Source organism: Triplophysa dalaica, chromosome 15, assembly GCF_015846415.1.
Source record: "Triplophysa dalaica isolate WHDGS20190420 chromosome 15, ASM1584641v1, whole genome shotgun sequence".
Taxonomy (NCBI): Eukaryota; Metazoa; Chordata; class Actinopteri; order Cypriniformes; family Nemacheilidae; genus Triplophysa; species Triplophysa dalaica.
The window spans coordinates 13,441,512-13,460,472 of record NC_079556.1 but is presented as its reverse complement, the minus strand read 5'-3'; the positions used below and the strand labels follow the sequence as shown (position 1 = coordinate 13,460,472).

Genomic DNA, 18,961 nt, shown 5'->3' with positions numbered 1-18,961 from the left:
TTGGTACAGACTAAACAGAACATTCCTTGTCAGGTTACGTGATGGTAAAGTTGCTCTGTTTTGGCAAGTTCCCAACAAGAACACCCGACAACAAATTTGTGACACGGTGTGAATAGCTATGGCATTTGTAAATCAACCTCATAGATAACCTTCAGTGTCCTCTTTCGATTGGCAGAGATATGACAGACAAGTATAAGGACCATCATAGGTGAGATAGGCAATGTAAGAAGAAGTTTACTCAAAAGGAATTATTTACAAACTTTCTTGTCATTCCAAACCTAAGATGAACACAGGAAATGTTATACTCAAAAAGGCTTCTAGCAATAACATGACATGTTATGACAGCTTAATTCAAAGAATGGAGCAATTTTTTGTTACTGGCTGACTGTTCAGACCAATAGACAGTAAATATTGAAGATACATTTGTAAAAATCTGTTTCAGTCTAAGAAAATAGCAGCATCCCACCACCGCGACAGTAAGACAGGGGAACAATATAGTTAGGATCAATTTAAGAGCTATTTTTCAGCTGATAAAATATAAACAGCCAATCAAAATCCATTAGAATTTAAAGGAGCAATGTGGGATTTTCAGAAGGATCTATTGACCGAAATGCAATATAGTATACAAAACTATTTCTTCAGAGGTGTATAAAGACCTTACGTAATGAACAGTTATGTTTGTATTACCTATTTCTATCTTCAAACAGAGCGGGCTTATATAAATTGAATTCCCCATGTTGCGTCGCCATGTTTGTACACTTCTAACAAACAGAAAAAACAATGTTACTCACACACTGATCCAAATCAAAGCAACCTCCTCAGGGGTGATTTTTAGATTATCTTTTTCTCCAAAGTGTCTCTGCTGAAAAGTATCTCATAGATATCTATGAGTATCTCCTCTAAAAGCCTAAAAACTACTGCTGGGCCTAACGCGTCTCTGCTGGAAAGTCTTTATAATATCAACGAAGGACCATCTCCTGCCTGACTTTTATCCTACGTTTTGTCTTTAAAGCAGCCCTGCAATGATCTGTCATACATTCTGACTTCTTTACAATGTTAAACGTGGTGTCTTCTCATGCTTAACAAGGTCAACTTGTCAAAAAACGAGCTGGACGTATAACGTAGTATTTCGTACAGGTTTCAGAAAAAAATTTTTCTAACATATAAAAATGTTTCGTAACAACTTTTCTTAGTCCCTTATTGGACAATTCTCCCCGAAAGTACACCGCCACAGGAGAATGAGCATGCGCAGAAATCACTTTCATACTAAGCAGGAGAGAGAGAGCATACGTTCGCGAAGTTCAGTTGTTTGTTTGTTCACTGCATTTGGGTGGTAAATGTTATATAAACTGTGGATATAACGCTGGATTTGGAAATCGTTTGAAACTGATATATGGAGCTGAACCATATGCGGTGAGTGAAACTGATGTTTCTGTTTTGTTGACAATGGGTGCGCATGTGCTTTGGTTCAGCCTACCCCTCCCCCTGCACGTGTCATATGTTTCCGGAAACAATCGTAAAGCTGTATCTATCTTTTATAAACGTGATCAAACTAAATACTCTTCGAAGATACGAACAAAGTATGCAATACTACTCTATAGGTACTCAAGATTAATATGATATTGGCAGAAACCCCATGTGTTACGAAAGCTTTAAATTCCACAGACCTTTTATTTATGAATTGCATAAGAAATGGCTCTTTCTACAGTCTTTCGATTGCCCGCATGTTCTCATCCCTGCGTCAACATTAGAAGACACGCTTTCTCAGCCGACGACAACTTTTTATACTTTGGTGGCCACTGTTGAGTTTCGAAAGGGAGGGGTCAGTGGAGGACCTAGAGATTGGTTGCAATTTTCAAACTCACCGCTAGTGGCTGCTATAAATCCCACTCCAGACGTTTAAAGGGCTCACACATTTAAATTATGGAACTGCGGCATGGAAGCTTACACCATAATGTTATCCCTTTTGGTGTGTAGCATATACTTCACATTATAGTTATTGGTGTGAATCGGCCTTCAGCTCAGATTTTTTTGTTTACAAATTGCACTAGAGAAATAAGAGTAGGTTGGTAAATCCAGGAGGACATAATTTTAATTTTTGGATTTACCAACACTTCCAATCTGAACAAGATCCGGGCAACTTTCAGACATGATGTTTTGAGGCGAAACAATACTTGAAGGAAGAGCTATGACATCTGAATACTTGGGTTACCTCAAAAATATATTTATTCTGTTGGGTTCCTAGTATATCTCAGATTCCCTATCTTGTTTCGTCTTCCCTTCCTCTGTGTTTTCGTATGCATGCGTGTTTGTGTTTGAGTGAGTGCTTTTGGCTTTGCTCCAGGGTGTGTGAGCTTTGTGCAAGCTTAGGGCTCTGTGGGACATCCCCGCAGGCCTCAGACTTGTTGGGGTGCCTGGTCTTAACCCTGTGTGTGCTGGGACCTCAGGGAGATTACACCCCACACAGCAGACGGCACACATGCTCATGCACACATACCGTAACAGTAATTTCAGGGTGTGGGGGTTGGGCACCAGAACCCTGAGTCTAGCATAAATGATGCTTGCAACTCAGTGTTTGGTAACACAGCCTTTGAGTCTGAGGTTCTTGTATCAGAGAGAAAGATCCCGGTTTACTAATACATCAAAACATAAGATTTAAATTCAATGGGAAAAAATCTGATGCAGCTAGACTTTAGTCCTGAAGGCAAAAAACTGCTAACATTGAGCTTGAAAGATTGTTCAGTCCTGAAAAGGTACTAGGAGTACTAGACATTTCTGCTGATTTTTGATGAGAGCAAAATACAGCAGTATGAGCCGAATCGGATTCGCATTTCCCATTGAGTTCAACTTTAAGTCATCGTTTACCCAAAATTTTAATTCTGTCATCATTTACTCATCAACTTGGCATTTCAAACCTGTGTAACCTCTCTTCTGCATAACAAAAATGAAGGTATTTCAAAGAATGTTGGTAACCGAACAACAGCGGTACCTATTTACTTGCATTGGTTTTATGTTCATACAATGAAAGTGAATGAGAACTGCCGTTGTTTGGTTACCAACATTCTTTGAAATACCTTCTTTTGTGTTGTGCAGAAGAAATAAGGTCTCACAGGTTTGAAATGAGAAGAGGGTGAGTAAATTATACTGTAAATGATGACAGCATTGTCATTTTTGGGTGATCTATCCCTTTACCTTTCCAAGCACATGGGTTACCCATTATGCCACAGCACAAAAAGGCATCAATTGTAAGGCCCGCACTTGGTTTCCTTTGTTCTGACACAAAGATTACAATTCCTCTGGTCTTTGTATTTTCTTGCTTAACTTCCATTTAAAGCAGACCATAATGCCTTTTTATCCGTCACATGCATGTAAACTGCCCTCTCACAGTTCAGAGTGTGCTGTTTATGTTTTAGCTTATCAGCCGAATGATAAATGCATGTTTGATACTTTAGCTTCATTCTTCATCAACACCACGAGAGACAAGAAATGATTTTGATATTAAACTGATGTTCTTTTTCCACCATCAGGGAGTAAATGCCCAATCTGGATACATTCTGCACATTTCCACCACAGGAAAGACAGTTCTGGGCCAAGAAAACTGGCTCTGCTTCGAGCAAGTCCTGTCGCGGTTAGGAAATTTCACTTGCGGTAAATAAGGCTAGCACAATAGCGCAGTTGGCGGTATTACCGCATCCACCCACATTTTTTGAGTGATTTATCATTTTTTCAGTGCATTTAAATATTTATTGATCAGTTGTAATTGAAGTATATATATATATTTTAAATGACAGAGAGACAGGTTATATTTTTTTTATATTGTTAAATGCAGAGCAGAACATCACAGACCATGCCTTGAATCTGAAAATTGAAAAAACTAAATTAGCCTATCACATAAAAACAGTTTAAATCAAAATACAGCAAATAAAAAGATGATAAATAGGCTATATCTTCACTTGATCATTAACTTTTTAAATGAAAGAGAGACGGGTTATAACAAGTTTTTTGTCCAATGCTAAATGCCGAACACAGAAATACGCTAAAACAATAACATGCATTCAATCTGAAAAACGAAAGAACTCGAATATCACATATAAATAATGAAAAACTAAATAAATATGACTTCACTCACTTGAGCGTCAAGGAATGTGATTAAATCCTGGGTTATCTTGTCCTTGTTTCGTGCTAGAAAAACGAACATATTAAAATTATGTGGTTTCAGGGACGAACGCATAGGCGTAACAATTTTTCCGGCGGCACTGAAAACTCTTTCCGATGGTGTGCTAGTCGCACAAATACACATTTGCGAGCATCGGAAATCTGCCCTGGTTTTTGCGCCACCAGGAGATTGGATTTGCGTTAGAGTGAGCTCGTTATCTGCGCGAACTCTCCTACGTACGGACGCTGATGCGGAGGTTGTCCGTGAGATGAGACCTCAAATTCGACGTATTGCCGCGTGTTACAAGCAACTTTCTTCTGCAAATCTTGCATATCGGCTCATCTAAATTGTCTGGCTCTCCCTTAACATTCGGTTCAAACCCAAAGTATTCCCAAACTGGCGAGGTTACATTAGGTTTTGGGACCAGAGCGCCTATCATTGCGTCCATCTTTAAAAACACCCCATACTAACAGTTGGCGGGACAATGATACACGTAACACTCTTGTATTCATCATTGATTTATTAAACATTCATTGCAGAATGCAAAGGTGTAAAAAAGAACAGCAAACCCTGATGCCATACTCAAAAAAAGGTGATTGCTCCGCGGGTTTCTGCGGTTGCGTTCCTGTCCCTGTGGTTGGCTTGTCAGTAGCGCGGTAGTACAATACAGCGGTTACCGCGACAGCTCTACTTCGAACCCCAAATCCATTGGTTTCGAAAAAAGGAACCTCTAAGGGTTTTTTCACACTTAGCATAATTGGTTTATTAAAACCTCTGTGGTAAATTTGGAGGTAAATTTAAACGTTGCCATCCGAACCCTTTTATTTACAAATGCTACATGCAATGACCCAAGTCTGGTTCTAAAAGATTTCAGGTACTTGGCAGAGCACTATTTTCCAAACTAGAACTGTTTTAGGGGAATAGTGTATATGTCTTAAAGACCCTGGGTTTTCTTAGAAATTCTGTGAGGCTGTACATTGCGGTGTATTGTTTTTTTGTATTGTTGTTCACTACGGAGTTCAAGCTGGCTGATCTGTGTGATGGCATGTTTCTTAATAATACAAATTATTTTGACACTAATAATAAAATGTATTTTCAATGTATACTTTTAGCATCAAAACATCAAAAACACCTGAATCCTCCATTTCGTGGCACTTAACTACATCTGCATGTTTCTGTAAGACTATATCTCTGCAGTGGCCACGTCTTTTTGCTGCTTTTCTAATGAGCACTACTTCTACCATGGGCCTCCTGGGCCCCAGCAAAACCTGACATGAAGACTATCAGACCCTCAAGCAAAACTGTGTGGAGAACGACAAGGTGCATACAGAAGACCTAAAGGCATCATCGCTGTCTCTCACAGCTTCTGCCAACCCTCCTGCCATCTCCACTCGCCTGCGCCCACAGCAAATACTGTGCCCCCATCCCCCCACCAATCAGCACAAGACACAGTCTGTGACATCACAGTGCAGTCAGATTTCCTGTGATCCAATCTGTACATGTTGCAGAGCTTTACTGAGACTGAAGTCCACCAAAAAAGAAAGAACAAGGTGCAGGGAATCTAATAAAGTCAGATGCAGATGAGAATGCCAACAATCTCTTAAACCAGACATAATGCGTACCAAAAAAAGGATGAAAAAAATGAAGGTAAGAACACTGACAAACACACACAGTCAGGTATGACTTCTGTAAGTGTGTCTGGCCATGTGCTGCACTCAGACAGAGAACGAGGTCTTTGCGACCCAGCCGGCACAGGTCTACAGAGTGCAACAGAGTGCAGCGAGGCCATTCAATCCCTGTCTTAGGACAATCAGATGAGGACCCATGAGACATCCGTTACTATGGCAATACTTGTTAATTCAAGCTTATGTGCCAAACACATACTCTGAGCATTAGTGCAGGGTTTTTCCTGGCTCAAAATGAGACGGAGGTGGTGCCATCCTGATCTTGTACACACACACACATACCTTTAAAGAGGTCATATGACAGAGCTAAAACAAATAATATTGTTTGTTTTGGATGTAATGAAATGTGTATACACGATTTAAGGTAAAAAGCGCAGCATTTTCCACATACCATGCATGTTTGTATCTCTTCTTTACCCTGCCTCTCTGAAACATGCAGATTTTTTACAAAGCTCATCGCTCTGAAAAGTGAGGCGTGTTTTGATTGACCAGTTAGTCAGTGCATAGCGATTAGTTGAATACTGCAAGCGAGTGATGGAAATGTAACGCCTCTTACCATATTTGGAACATCAGGTTCCAAACAACTGGGCAGAAGGGTATGCCCATCTTACTTGCATATACATCTTGATTTGTGGGGGTGTGGTTACACAAGGTGTTTCAGCAGGCAGGTCTGGGTGAGCATTCACTTTTAGATAGAATGCATAGTTTGTTCCGACCACGTAATTTTTGCAATTTTACGTGTCTATTACATGTCGAAGACATAGAAAAACACATATTAGCTCCATATGACCCCTTTAAGTTGCTTAACCAAAGTGACTTTAACAAATTCAAAGTTCTTATTTAAACTGGATAAAATTGACAATTATTATGTTATATAAAACATTACTTTTATTCAACCAAACATAAATGTTTTTTATCAAACCTTTTCAACTAACTTTTTAGCCTGCAATGTTGCTCAGGGGGTAAACACAAAAGCTTTGAAAATATTGACAGACACATCCGAAGCGTGTGCACAAACAAACAGATGGACAAAAATATAGGAATAAATACACATTTGTGTGTAAGGTGCTCGGCTCATAATGCCTCTCACAAAATGCAATCTGTGACCAAAAGAGCATCAATGATTTTCTCCTGAAGTTGAATTTTATCAATCTAAACTTGACTGAACTGTATAAAGTTGATGACCAAACATCTGTGGAGATATCTCGCCTGGGTGAGGACCTCTGGATCATCAGGAATTAAAAAACCACGGATGTCCAGAAATTCACTGTTTTTCAGGAAATGGAAAAAACTTTGCTTTTACAATGATTTAATATTGTGTTTTCAAAGTTGACAAGCCCCAGCGTTTCCCATAGAATGCATTTACATGGGCCGTCCACCCAGGTATATTAATGGCCTTTCAAGTATATTTGGCATCACATTTTATAATTTTTTATCCACCCGGGATAATGACAGTATCTGTGATCGATTAACTAGGAATAAACTGCGCTTCCTCTTCTAACTCTCTTTCCTGACTTGTCCTCCTCTTCCGTGTTCGCATGCACTATCTTCCGATGAGCTCAATGTGTGTGCGAGCCCTCGGCCTCTCTTCCGCGAGTGTAGTTAGCTCTGTGAAATGATTTTAACTGTCACTTGCATTAAGAAGCGTTCATAATACAGCAAATCATTGTGGAGAAAGGGCAAACAGCATATAGCCGCTCTATAATGGAGATACGCTACATTGTGATTTTGTCCGATGATGTTGCATTTATAAGTCAAGAATTTTAGCAGCAGTTAGAGTCTTGGTGGCATTCAAATGTTAAATACAGTATAATGTGACTAGTTCAGAAAGTAGAAGAAAAACAGATATCAAGTCCTAACACGATCCAAGTACGGGTTAATGACGTCACAAATATGCTAATTAGTTTGAAAAGTCACTGGCGCCACAAGTCTGTCAAAATCCTGTGGGAAACACTGAGCCCTATAAATACTTTTTATTGGTTAGATATTTGCAAAAACCCAGTGACAAACAACGCTTGACTAATAATTAGAACTGCAAGATTAATCGTTAAAGATCTTGATTCAAACACCCACACGATCTCATTTATGAGAAATTCAACCATTCCTGTGTGTCTATTAACTTAAACCTCCGACTAAAATCCTAACGCTTCAATCTGTGTTGGTGCTGCTGATGAAGCAGAGAAAGGCATTATCTTCATTAGGTATGAAATGATGTCACAAACAGTCTTTTCAACCACACTATTATTATTTCTGTGTCAAATGATCGCAGGAGTACTGGGATTAAAGCAGAAAATCGCCAACTCGCACGCATGAGACACGCAATTACAAGCTCTCACTCTGCCCATTAAAAACACGTCATGATAGTGTGTGGCGTTTATCACTGTATTTCTTTACACTAATAGAGAAACTGCGGTATCTCATCAAGTTACCCAGCATTTCATGTTTCAGGTTATTTTAAACTGTTTACAGGTGAGAATACAGTGTTTATCAGTTGTATAATTCTTTAAAGACCTCTTCAAGTTTTCTGTAGATGTCAGGTAAAAATCTTTCTAAAGAACTTGAATTCTAGTGACACCTTATACAAGTTACTTCAATGCATTAATAGTTTTAAGGAAGATAAACATTTGTATTACAGTAAAAAAAAACTAAACTAAACTAAATTATCAATATAGTTACTGTATGTGAACCATGAAATATGTAATCATTTTAAAGCAAGGTATATTACAAACCTAAACAAATAAACTGTTTTTCGTCAAAACCTCTAGTAATTGATGCATTACTTTTAGTCATCATTCAGAATCATAAGAGAATCGCAATCTCTATTTGAAACAAAATAATCATGATTCTCAATTTATCCAGAATCGTGCTGCTCTTCTAATAATAGGGATTTTTTTAATCACAAAATATAGAGAAACAAGGATTCAGAAGGATAGCAGCTTTATATCATAATCTTTACAATTACATTATTACTGCTTTTAAACTTTTACTTTTAATAAATGTAAATATTACTATTTATACCGCATTACAAATGCACCTTCAGATAACACCCTTTGTAAACTACTATCCTGGTTCTGTCTGGTACATACGAATATACATGTTTTTTATGTAAAGCCGCTATAATAAGTATGCATTCCTAAAAGCACTATACAAGTAAATTAATTTGAGTAGAGACGTTAATTAACATTTTTTAGTTTCTTTAATTGAGGCAGACCTGAATGAGAGGTCTCCTCTTCATACACTTTTTCATGTTATTTAAAGGCTGAAGGTCAAGTTCACTCTCAAGAGCATCTTAATTTCTTAACATAGAGTGTGGTCTTAATGAGTTTTTAATAAATTGTGTTGTGCTATTATTTCTACATTATTATACTATCATTCGGTAGTCCTTTTTAATCTGCTTTTTATTACTGGTTGCCTACAATACTTGAAACCAACTTGCTTAATGCTTAACACTAACCATTAGTCAGTCCAGCCTTGATGACATCAAACAAAGCTGGACAACATTTCCAGATTACGTTTTTATAGAGACTGACTTCAAATGTGTTGATTGAACTGTGCATAATATCAACAGAAATTATTTAAGAAGTTCAATTTTGACTTCATGTTGCCTTAAATGTAGAGCTATGTCCAACATAACATGTCCAGCATGTGACGCTAAAACAAATACATTGCTGTTGCATAGGAAACAAAGTGAAGTGTCACGTCATGACGAATTAGGGCAGAAAGTGGTACGTAGAGGTGTAAGACCATTGGATCGGGGCAAATAGTTAGAAAAGACCTCATTATCAAACAATGAACGATTAAGGAAAATGTAGTTTCCAATGTGCATAACAACCACCTGAAGGTTTTTCTAGTAGTTATAGATTAAGGGTGAAATCAATCTGTAAAAAAAAAATCAACCGTTTAAACTAAACACTTCCTTCAACACAAAGTTGAACAAAGCTAGTGCTAAAGTAACAGCAGAAAGTAGTCAAGTAATTCTTGGAGCATTTACATAGAAACAACATTATTCCTCTCATTTTATTAAAAACTCTCTGCCAGTGCAGGAACTATTGAATAAATTATAATGTTGCCGTTTTAACTGTCAATCATACAACTTTGCTAGCTAGATAACTGCTCCTGGGAGGAGCTTCAGGACTCAGCAAGGGGCAGGGATGCTTCGCTAGGCAACTGACAGCTTGCAGTTATTGCAACCAATCATAACCTGTATTTAAATGGCTAGTTCAACCAATAATGAACAATGATGGTACCTATACATTTCTATTGTGAGGACACGAAATAGATGCAAGTCTATGGATCCGCCATTGTTCGGTTACCAATATTCTTTAAAATGTCTTCTTTTGTGTAGAAGAAAGTCATACAGGTTTGAAATGACAAGAGGGTGAGTGAATGATGACCAATTTTTTATTTGGTAAACCACATACAATACAGTTCAATGCTGTACATACAGTAGTCTGGTTTAACTAATGAATGGACAGTATAGAGTGAGTTTTAAGAAAAATCTGCAGAATTCTGCAAAATCTGTGGAATTATCTTTTTTAATCTTTGGCTCATTTTATTAAAAAGCTATATAAATGGTAAAGGAAACGCATACAGTAACTTCTGTGGCACTTTCTGCCAAGTTTCTTGGGTTTATATTGCATTTGGGTCTGTTAATGACATAAAGCAGATGTACTGTACCTTTTTCGCCAAAAGACAGGGGTGCACTACATTTAGATGTTTTAATTCAATTCAGTTAGACCAACCTTGCAGGAACTTTCTGCACAATGTAGCAATGTGGACCAGATAACAGAATCCTGTGCCAAAATTTTGAAGAAAATCTTAGCCGTCGGAAAGCTGCGTTTTTAGGGACAGAAAACGCAAATTTTCGAAAAAGTGTCTCAAGTGCAAGTTTTTGAAAACTACGGCATTATCATTTCCGTGTAATCTCTGAAAGCGCTGTTTTCAAAAAACGAATGCGTATTATGCGTTCAGTCTGTAGGCATGCACGAGTATGCCCCAAACGATTATGGCTGACTCTGTGCTGAATCTTTGTGCCGTGTGACATACTTATTATTTCTCCAGCAAAAATGTATTTACTGCACCACTACAACCAGCGGAGACATAGCATTTATATGCACAATACTAATAACACACATATACACCGACTAAATGTGATAAAAGGGCTTAAAACGATTTATGCGGATGTGCGCGAGTACATATGGTTTCTTAATAGCGCAACAGCACCATCCAATGGCCTGGCATGCATAATACATAATTTTTATTAGTTTTCCAGGATCCATGTAAATGCAGATCATTCTGATAACACTGTCCTGTGTAGGGGTGGAACAATATATCGATATGGCGATATGAAAGCTGGTTTACAATGAGATGTTCCCAGGTTTCAAAAGGAGCCCGTTATGTGTATAAATGTACCTGATATTTATACAATTGCTTTAAGGAGTTAAATGTGTCAGTTCACAAAATTAAATTTAACTCATGTTGGTAACACGTTATTAATTTACCGACTGAAAAAACATTTTGTGGACTTAAATAAAGTGGCAAATTTATAGATGTTAGAACTGTATTACTGAAACACATAAAGACACAGAAGTGTCTAGTACAGAATTGTGGAGTTAAACCATTAAACAGTTTTTCACCCATTCTCTGTTCAGGATTTTTTGGGTGGAGCTAAAACAGGGGATCGATGATGCAATGGAGTGTCCGAGCATGCATGGACACACCCCTATCACTAGCGTGCCTAGCATCAGACGTCTGCCCAATCACGAGTTCAGGGGTTGAAAACTCACACACATTTTCAGGCTCTTTCATGCCCTCACTCTGCCTAACTAAACAAATCTCACACCAAATAACAAGCAAACGGTACCGCTGACGCTAGTGGGCGGATGGGAATAATGTGAATGGAAGGAGGATCATTGTGCGTGATCGCGACGTGCTTCATTGAATGATTTTTAATTAACAAAGTTTGGAAGGAGAACAAGCACCCGGCTGGTTCGCTATCCGCAATCTCAGCATCTACCCTATCAGCTCAAGAGAGAACAACTACAAATAGACCAAGCTGTTTTACCTGCATTCTCTCTATAGTCTTCAAGCATCCTTCTACTACCCCGGCTCCTCACCACGAGCCTGTTTTCTCCCGCACGACAACGGTGGAGCGCTCTGGGTTCGGGCTAATATCGGGCCCAGAGCCCTCTCCCAAGACAGGGGGAGACTAGGGTAGCCCCAACTCGGAGTTCGGAAGAAACTGACGCATTCTGAGCCCTCTCCTCAGAGATCACGCCAAATACTCTTTTAACATGTATTATTATCTGGATACTATAACTCGTGAACGATATTTTAACGAATATTGCATGTTTTTTAATTCAAATCCTCTCATAAAAATCTTCACATATAGTACATACTGCGGACTCAGGTTGAGCAATGCAAGTGGGCGTGGCTTCAGCGCCAACCGCAAACACGCCTCCCAGCATTTGAGAGCCAAGAGTACTGCTTATTTTTTTAGATTTTGATAACTTGTTTTATTTACTTGGATGTTTTTTTCTACATTCAAATTTGTCTGGGTGGTTAACACACTTTTCTGTTGTGTGACAAACTCAGAACACATATTTTAATGTCACTTTACTCGGACTTATATAGTAACATTGTGATATGATCGGTATCGTGAGGCATATTGCGTATTGAATCGTATCGTGAGGTACCCTGTGATTCCCACCACTAGTCCTGTGTACCTGAAACTTTTCGAAAACATTAAGGAAAAACTTTTCCATTTTTTATTGTGTAAACCTACTCTAAAATCTGTCTGCTCTATGCATCTGCTCATACTCTAAAATATGACTAGATGATATGAATGCATACACCATTGCAACAGAAAAAGATTTCTGTGTTCTTTGTATATCTGGTATGAAAATGAGGGGGCGTGGCTAATTACCATGCAGTTCTCCTGCTCGTTAGATTGAGTGAAACGCTGCACAACACCAAGTGTGACAAAGACACATGGAAAAAAGCAAACAGGAGAACCCACAAACGAATCCCGAGCAGGTGGAGCTTGAGGAGAGACATTCAATATGTGCAGTAGTAGGGGTCCTTCAGGACGGGTTAGAGACATGCTTAATCCCGACCGTTAACATAGCCGAGTTGAACGTCACCAATCCTAATGTGATTCAGCCATGTGATTTCCATCTTTCTGTGGCTGATCATGGTGGTCTGTTTTTAAAAAAATCCCTCTGATTTTCTTGGCACGTTTCTTCTACGCTGGAGTCTAGGAGAAGCCTCCCTTCTGGGAGAAGAAAGGAGAGCCAGCGAAAAACCGTTAGCTCAATGAGAGAGAATTCAGGCCGACTACCTTCTCCATCAAGTGTGAGGGAGGACAAAGAGGAAAGGAACGCTTTGTTTCCTTCTCACAGGCCATTGTTTTAACCATCATGCTTCCACATCCCAATTTAATGCCGGAAAATCCTCTAAAGGGTGACAATGACTTGATCATGACTGGGGGAACCAGGAGAAAGGGATCTGGGATGCTTTTATAAGATTCAAATCATAGTCTGACTGCATAACAACATCACAAACTCATCTCAGCATTTGGCTATTAGTACGCTTGCGCTAAGTGTTGGGTGCACAGCAGAGGTCTGAGCATGGAGGTGTAAAATTGTGCAAAACTGGCATTGTTCCAGTCTGAGGTAGTTCGATGTGCTTCTATTTGGTCCATGTTGGACCAATGGGAGAAAAGGAGCAATATACAGTGAGAGAGAGCGAGAGAGAGAGAGAGAGAGAGAGAGAGAGAGAGAGAGAGAGAGAGAGAGAGAGAGAGAGAGAGAGAGAGAGAGAGAGAGAGAGAGAGAGAGAGAGAGAGAGAGAGAGAGAGAGAGAGAGAGAGAGAGAGAGAGAGAGAGAGAGAGAGAGCTGTCGATATGTATCAGGTGATGCCGTAGCCAGAGGTATGGCGGCCCACTGAGATTCTGTGCTGGACTAAGAGCCTGGGGCCATTTTCAGCATCAGCAGCAGAGATGTTGCAAATACTGGGAGGAGCGTGTAACAGATATTTACGAAATAATCTTGAAGTCCCGACTTAACCATCCACAAGGCTGCGATGTATCTCTGTACAGGATAACCACAGAGAACAGAGCTGTGTAGAGATTGAAATACCCATGTATATATTATTTGATAATTTTACAATGCATTAATGTTAAATTCTGATCCAACTACAACTTACGGACTTACTTTATCTTACTATTACTGCACATTTTTTATTCATGTTACACTCAAATTCTTTATGTTTAACCACTCCTGTTCTAATTTTCCTGTTCGATATGATACCTGTTATCTATCAAATTAATCGACTACATGTCCTTTAGTTTAAAAAAAACATACTCATTTTGAAGATTTCGGTTTTTCTATGCCTTAGGTCAGCTATATTTTATTTTTTGTGTGATTTTTTTTCTTATAAAGCTGCTTTGAATCAATGCAACATTGTAAAAAAATTAAAATATATATAAATAAACTTGAACCTTTTTGTGCAGCATCCAATAACTATATAGAAAAATAAGGTGCACTCCTAAAAATTGGGGTGCTACAAACCATGTTTGTTTCGCACAGAAAGCTTCTTAAATGAGACATTTCTTTCTTACTTTTTCATAGTCTAAAGAACCCTTTTCCACTACACAGAACAGAAGAAACAAAATGTGCTTGTCCAAGTTTATTTATGGAACCATAGAGCCAAAATGATTATTTGGCATTTATTTGTTTTAAGTGTATACAATCTTATATTTCAGTCTAATTTTGTTTAAAATAATTAAAAATTAGTGCAATTACAAGAAAAAAGGTCAAAAAATGTGATTCACATTGAGTCCAGTTCATTCATCACAATAAAACGGACAGTCAGTCGTGCACATTAAACATTCCCAGCACAGTATGTTCTGTTCTACACAGCACATTTTGCCAACTGTAGCAAGTCACCCGAGTATTCTTTGCATACAGAAAATATGCATACTATTCATATTACATCCTGCAGAAATAGTAAGAATAGTATATTTCAAACACACATGCACTACAACTGTCTAGGTGCAGGGAACAATAACTTTTAAAGGGGTCATATGGTGCGATTAAGTGTTTTTCGGTGTGTTTTATAAGTTGCCCATGCATGTTTGAGACATGTAAAATTGCAAAAATGAAAGTGTCGGAACAAAACATGCATTCTATCTAAAAGCGAATGCTCACCCAGACCTGCCTGAAACGCCTCATGAAACCACACCCCCACAGATCTATGTCAGTTCCTGGTATGATTTGACTAAGACCGCCCAAATATATGAGAAAGGACGGTGGGCATACCTGTCAGTATAATTGCTTTGGAACCTGATGCACGGTATGTGGAAAGTACCGCATTTTTTATCCCTAAATCGTGTATACACATTGCATTACATCTAAAACAAGCGATATTATTCGTTTTAGCCGTGTCATATGACTCCTTTAAAAGGTTAATTTTCATTAGGGTGCATTTGATGTGAGCACAGGATATCTCACACAGTGCCTGACATGAGATCAGCTTTTGTCTACTCTATGTTAGACCACCCTATACAGCCCCACTTTCTCAAGACTAAACATCCTCTGTCAAATACACTCATTATATCAATAATTACACATTGGACACCGTAAGGACACATTTTTCTCCTCAGACCAGTACCCTAATGGATAATTGATGCCAACATGGGATCAGTTCATTTTCACTTGTCTTTTGTACAAAGCCAGATGCAATCACTTAAATAGGTACCTGAGCTTCAGCCATAATGGATAATTAATGTAATTAGACATAATTGTGGACACCTTTTAAATTTGACCCACATTTATTCAAACAGCATTGCGTTATTGGCATCTACTGGCTTTTATGATCACACACCAATTTCAGTGCAGTGCAGTGTAGTCTACATCTCAATTAAGTTCAACCTCTGAGACAACGTGACCACGTTTTCTATTCTGTTCTGGGTTTTTAACAACATCTTTATGAGCACAGGACCAAACTCCACTACATCTATTGGCTTTATGTCTACGTTAACAAACTTTCTCACTTTATCTTTTGTTCGTACGTATCTACATAAAGTACAATAAGATTCATGACTGATCCAGTAAACAGCGCTTCTTACCCAACGGAGTCTCAAAGTAAAAGCGTGCTGCTCAAACTTAACTTTAAGAGCTCATATGCCTCCCTCCTCTCTAAATTTAAGAGTTACCCGAATGTTACTAATACTCAATGACACACGCACGCGCTACATCATGCTAACAACGACAAATGTTGAGCCAGTTACTATTAAAAACATTCCCGGGGTCCCGAAACGAGAGCGTTCCTCTTCATCTCACCATCGTCTTCGTCATCCTCTCACTGTAGTACTACATTACTTTAAAACATAAAAGAGGAAGGACAAACCTAAAACTGCTAAGCCCTGACGCAAAACAGCATGTACGAGGGTGACACGCAAAAAACAACACGATGTTTTTTACAAAGCTTGATCTCTTACCTCCGACCCGGTACATGTTGGCTGCCATGACTGCCCCCGGTCCTGCCTGGCGTCTCCAGGTAGGGCTTTCTATCTCTCGCCGCTGCCGCCGCTGAGTGCTGTGCGCTGGAAAATGGTGGATTGATCAATACGAAACGGACCAGCGAAGGGATCTTAAAGAGACAGTGCACATATTTTCGAAACCGCGCTTTACGGAGCGGCAGATTGAATTGAGAATCACGCGTGTGTTCTTAGACACCTTCCCAACAAAGCGGTTTCCTCGGTGAGGAGGAGAGATTCAGGCCACGGGTGAGGGAGAGGGAGGGAAGAGGGTCCGTGTGTAGGGGCAAGCATCACTCTCCTTTTAACGTTTCCCCGCCTCTTTCGAATGACCATTGCTGTACTACTTAGGACCCACTAGAGGCAAAAATTAAACAAATAAACAACTGTTGCTTTTCGAACGAGTTTGAAACAAACATATATACAGGGATGCTATAAAAAAGAAAAAATCTGTTTGCAAAATGATCAATGATGTATTTGGATGTTCTTATATGTTGGATGCTGAACTATAGAAGGCTAAGAAATAATTCTCCCTCTTTCTTTTCTTCACAAATGCACGTATGTTTTGTTTGTGTGTGTGGGTGTGTTTGTGTGTGTGAGAGAGAGAGAGATAACAGACCTATATGTATATATGTCTGTAACGGCTGATATATATGTTTGTTTTTGATGGATGTAGCCTATGTTCCATATTTTAAAACCTAAATATATTTACAGATAAGTGCATAAAGTGATACATTTTTGTATAAACATCTTTGTTTCAGCTGAGGTACGCATATTTTGTAGCCTACTTCTAGGATGTCATTAAACAAATGTATGTGTTAATGTTTACAGCATGAACTATCCAGACTAACACTAACCTTGTACTAACCGGCATAAATTAGTTTGAACCGAATTAGTGAAATTTACATTTATTCATTCAGCATATCCCTACTTTTAAAATGTATAACTTTAAAGGACCAGTGTGTAGTTTTGTGTAGTAGGATCTTTTGAAAGAAATGCAATATAATATAGATAACTATGTCTTCAGATGTGTATAAAGTCCCTACTTAATGAAGCGTTATATTTTTCTTACCTTAGAATGAGCTATTTCTATCTACATACAGCGTGGGTCCCCACACGTTGCCATGTTTTTTCTACAGTAGCTCTTAACAGAGGACCTGCTCTACAGAATGCGTTTCGTAAATACATTATCTTATTTGAGAAAGAAGCGAAAACGTTACGACAACTAATCCTATCTCGATCTCCGTAGTGCTTCGAAATGGAGGGGGAGGGATGAAGTGAGTTGTTGGTTGCAATTCAGAACCTTACAGCTAGATGCCGCCAAATTTAACACACAGCACCTTTAACGACCTTTAAGTTACTTAACGCATCTGCAAATATTAAATACATATTAAGTGACAAAAATATATTAAACAAAAATAAAAAACCTATTTAGTGAAAACCAAAAGAAATGGCCTGAAGTTTCGTCTAGCACATAATAATGTTATGTGGTAGTTCTTAACTCTGTTTAAGTTGAGAGAGTGTGTAGACTAAACACTCTCAGTTGACAGTAACAAAACCAGATTTTTTGTAAACTGAAGTCTAAATCTTGTTGTATTTATTTGTTCAATAGCCTTGGAATACGCATACAGTAAAGTCGCAAAAGATGGTTTATTTTTATACTTTCCATGTGCACAACGCTACAAAGATTTTGCCCCTATTGAGTTTGGTCTCAGGGAAATGTGAAAGACCGCTTTACTGTAAGGCGTTGTGGGTGGCACATGTTCCAACATTTTTATGTATAGAATGAGTCAGCATATGAGAAACATTAGCCATAGATGCTATGCTACAACAGGAAACACTTAACCATCCACTACCATGAGATCTGTGGCAGGATCAGATAAGGTGAGTATTAAGGAGTGTGGTTTTGACACACATAGTAATCAGGCCATGAACTAAACACAAACAAAAACAGAAGGTTTTATAAACCCTGATTTCAGGATGTAATGATTCAAAATTGCCGTAATACAGGACATTTTTTTAATTTATGTTACATGCAATATCCAAAGCATTACATCCAATACAATTTAAAAACCTCGGAAATGGTCACATGACATCACAGCTTTCACTGGCATTCATGTATTTATGGGGGATCTTCAAAGATGTCCCACATAAGGCAGTGTCCCACTTTAGGGCATTTCCCCCACTGTCAGACAAAGGTATAAACACTGACGGTACTCTTTAAAAATGTTCTAATATGTACTAGGCTCATATATGTATAAGTTTGGGACCAATATGTACAGTTGAGGTACTAATATACACTTGTGGGACCAGTAGCCTATGAGCAAAAGGTTTGAAAGGGTGACACCCCATGAAAGCTTTTGTACTAACAGAGTAGATTTTAAAGAAATCTTAATGTCCCCCTAGGGAATTATACAAGTATGGACATGAACATTTGTATACTACATGAACATTTATTTATTCATCCGATAACATTATCATTGCTAGCATTCATTCAATTATTTGACAAAAATATTAAAACATCACAGAAAGAAAATCTTATTTCTGGACGATTTTATTTTTTTATCCACAGAACACAA

General features: G+C 38.5%; 1 protein-coding gene across 1 annotated transcript in view; it reads right to left on the bottom strand.

Annotated features, from left to right (window-relative positions):
* The window catches only part of mta1 (metastasis associated 1), a 39,536-nt gene extending 22,858 nt beyond the window's left edge, over window positions 1–16,678 (bottom strand). Inside the window, exon 1 of the mRNA XM_056768337.1 lies at window positions 16,344–16,678. Coding sequence (XP_056624315.1) covers window positions 16,344–16,371 — 28 coding nt within the window. The 5' untranslated portion in view covers window positions 16,372–16,678. The remainder of the gene's footprint in view (window positions 1–16,343) is intronic.
* Window positions 16,679–18,961: the final 2,283 nt, after the last annotated feature.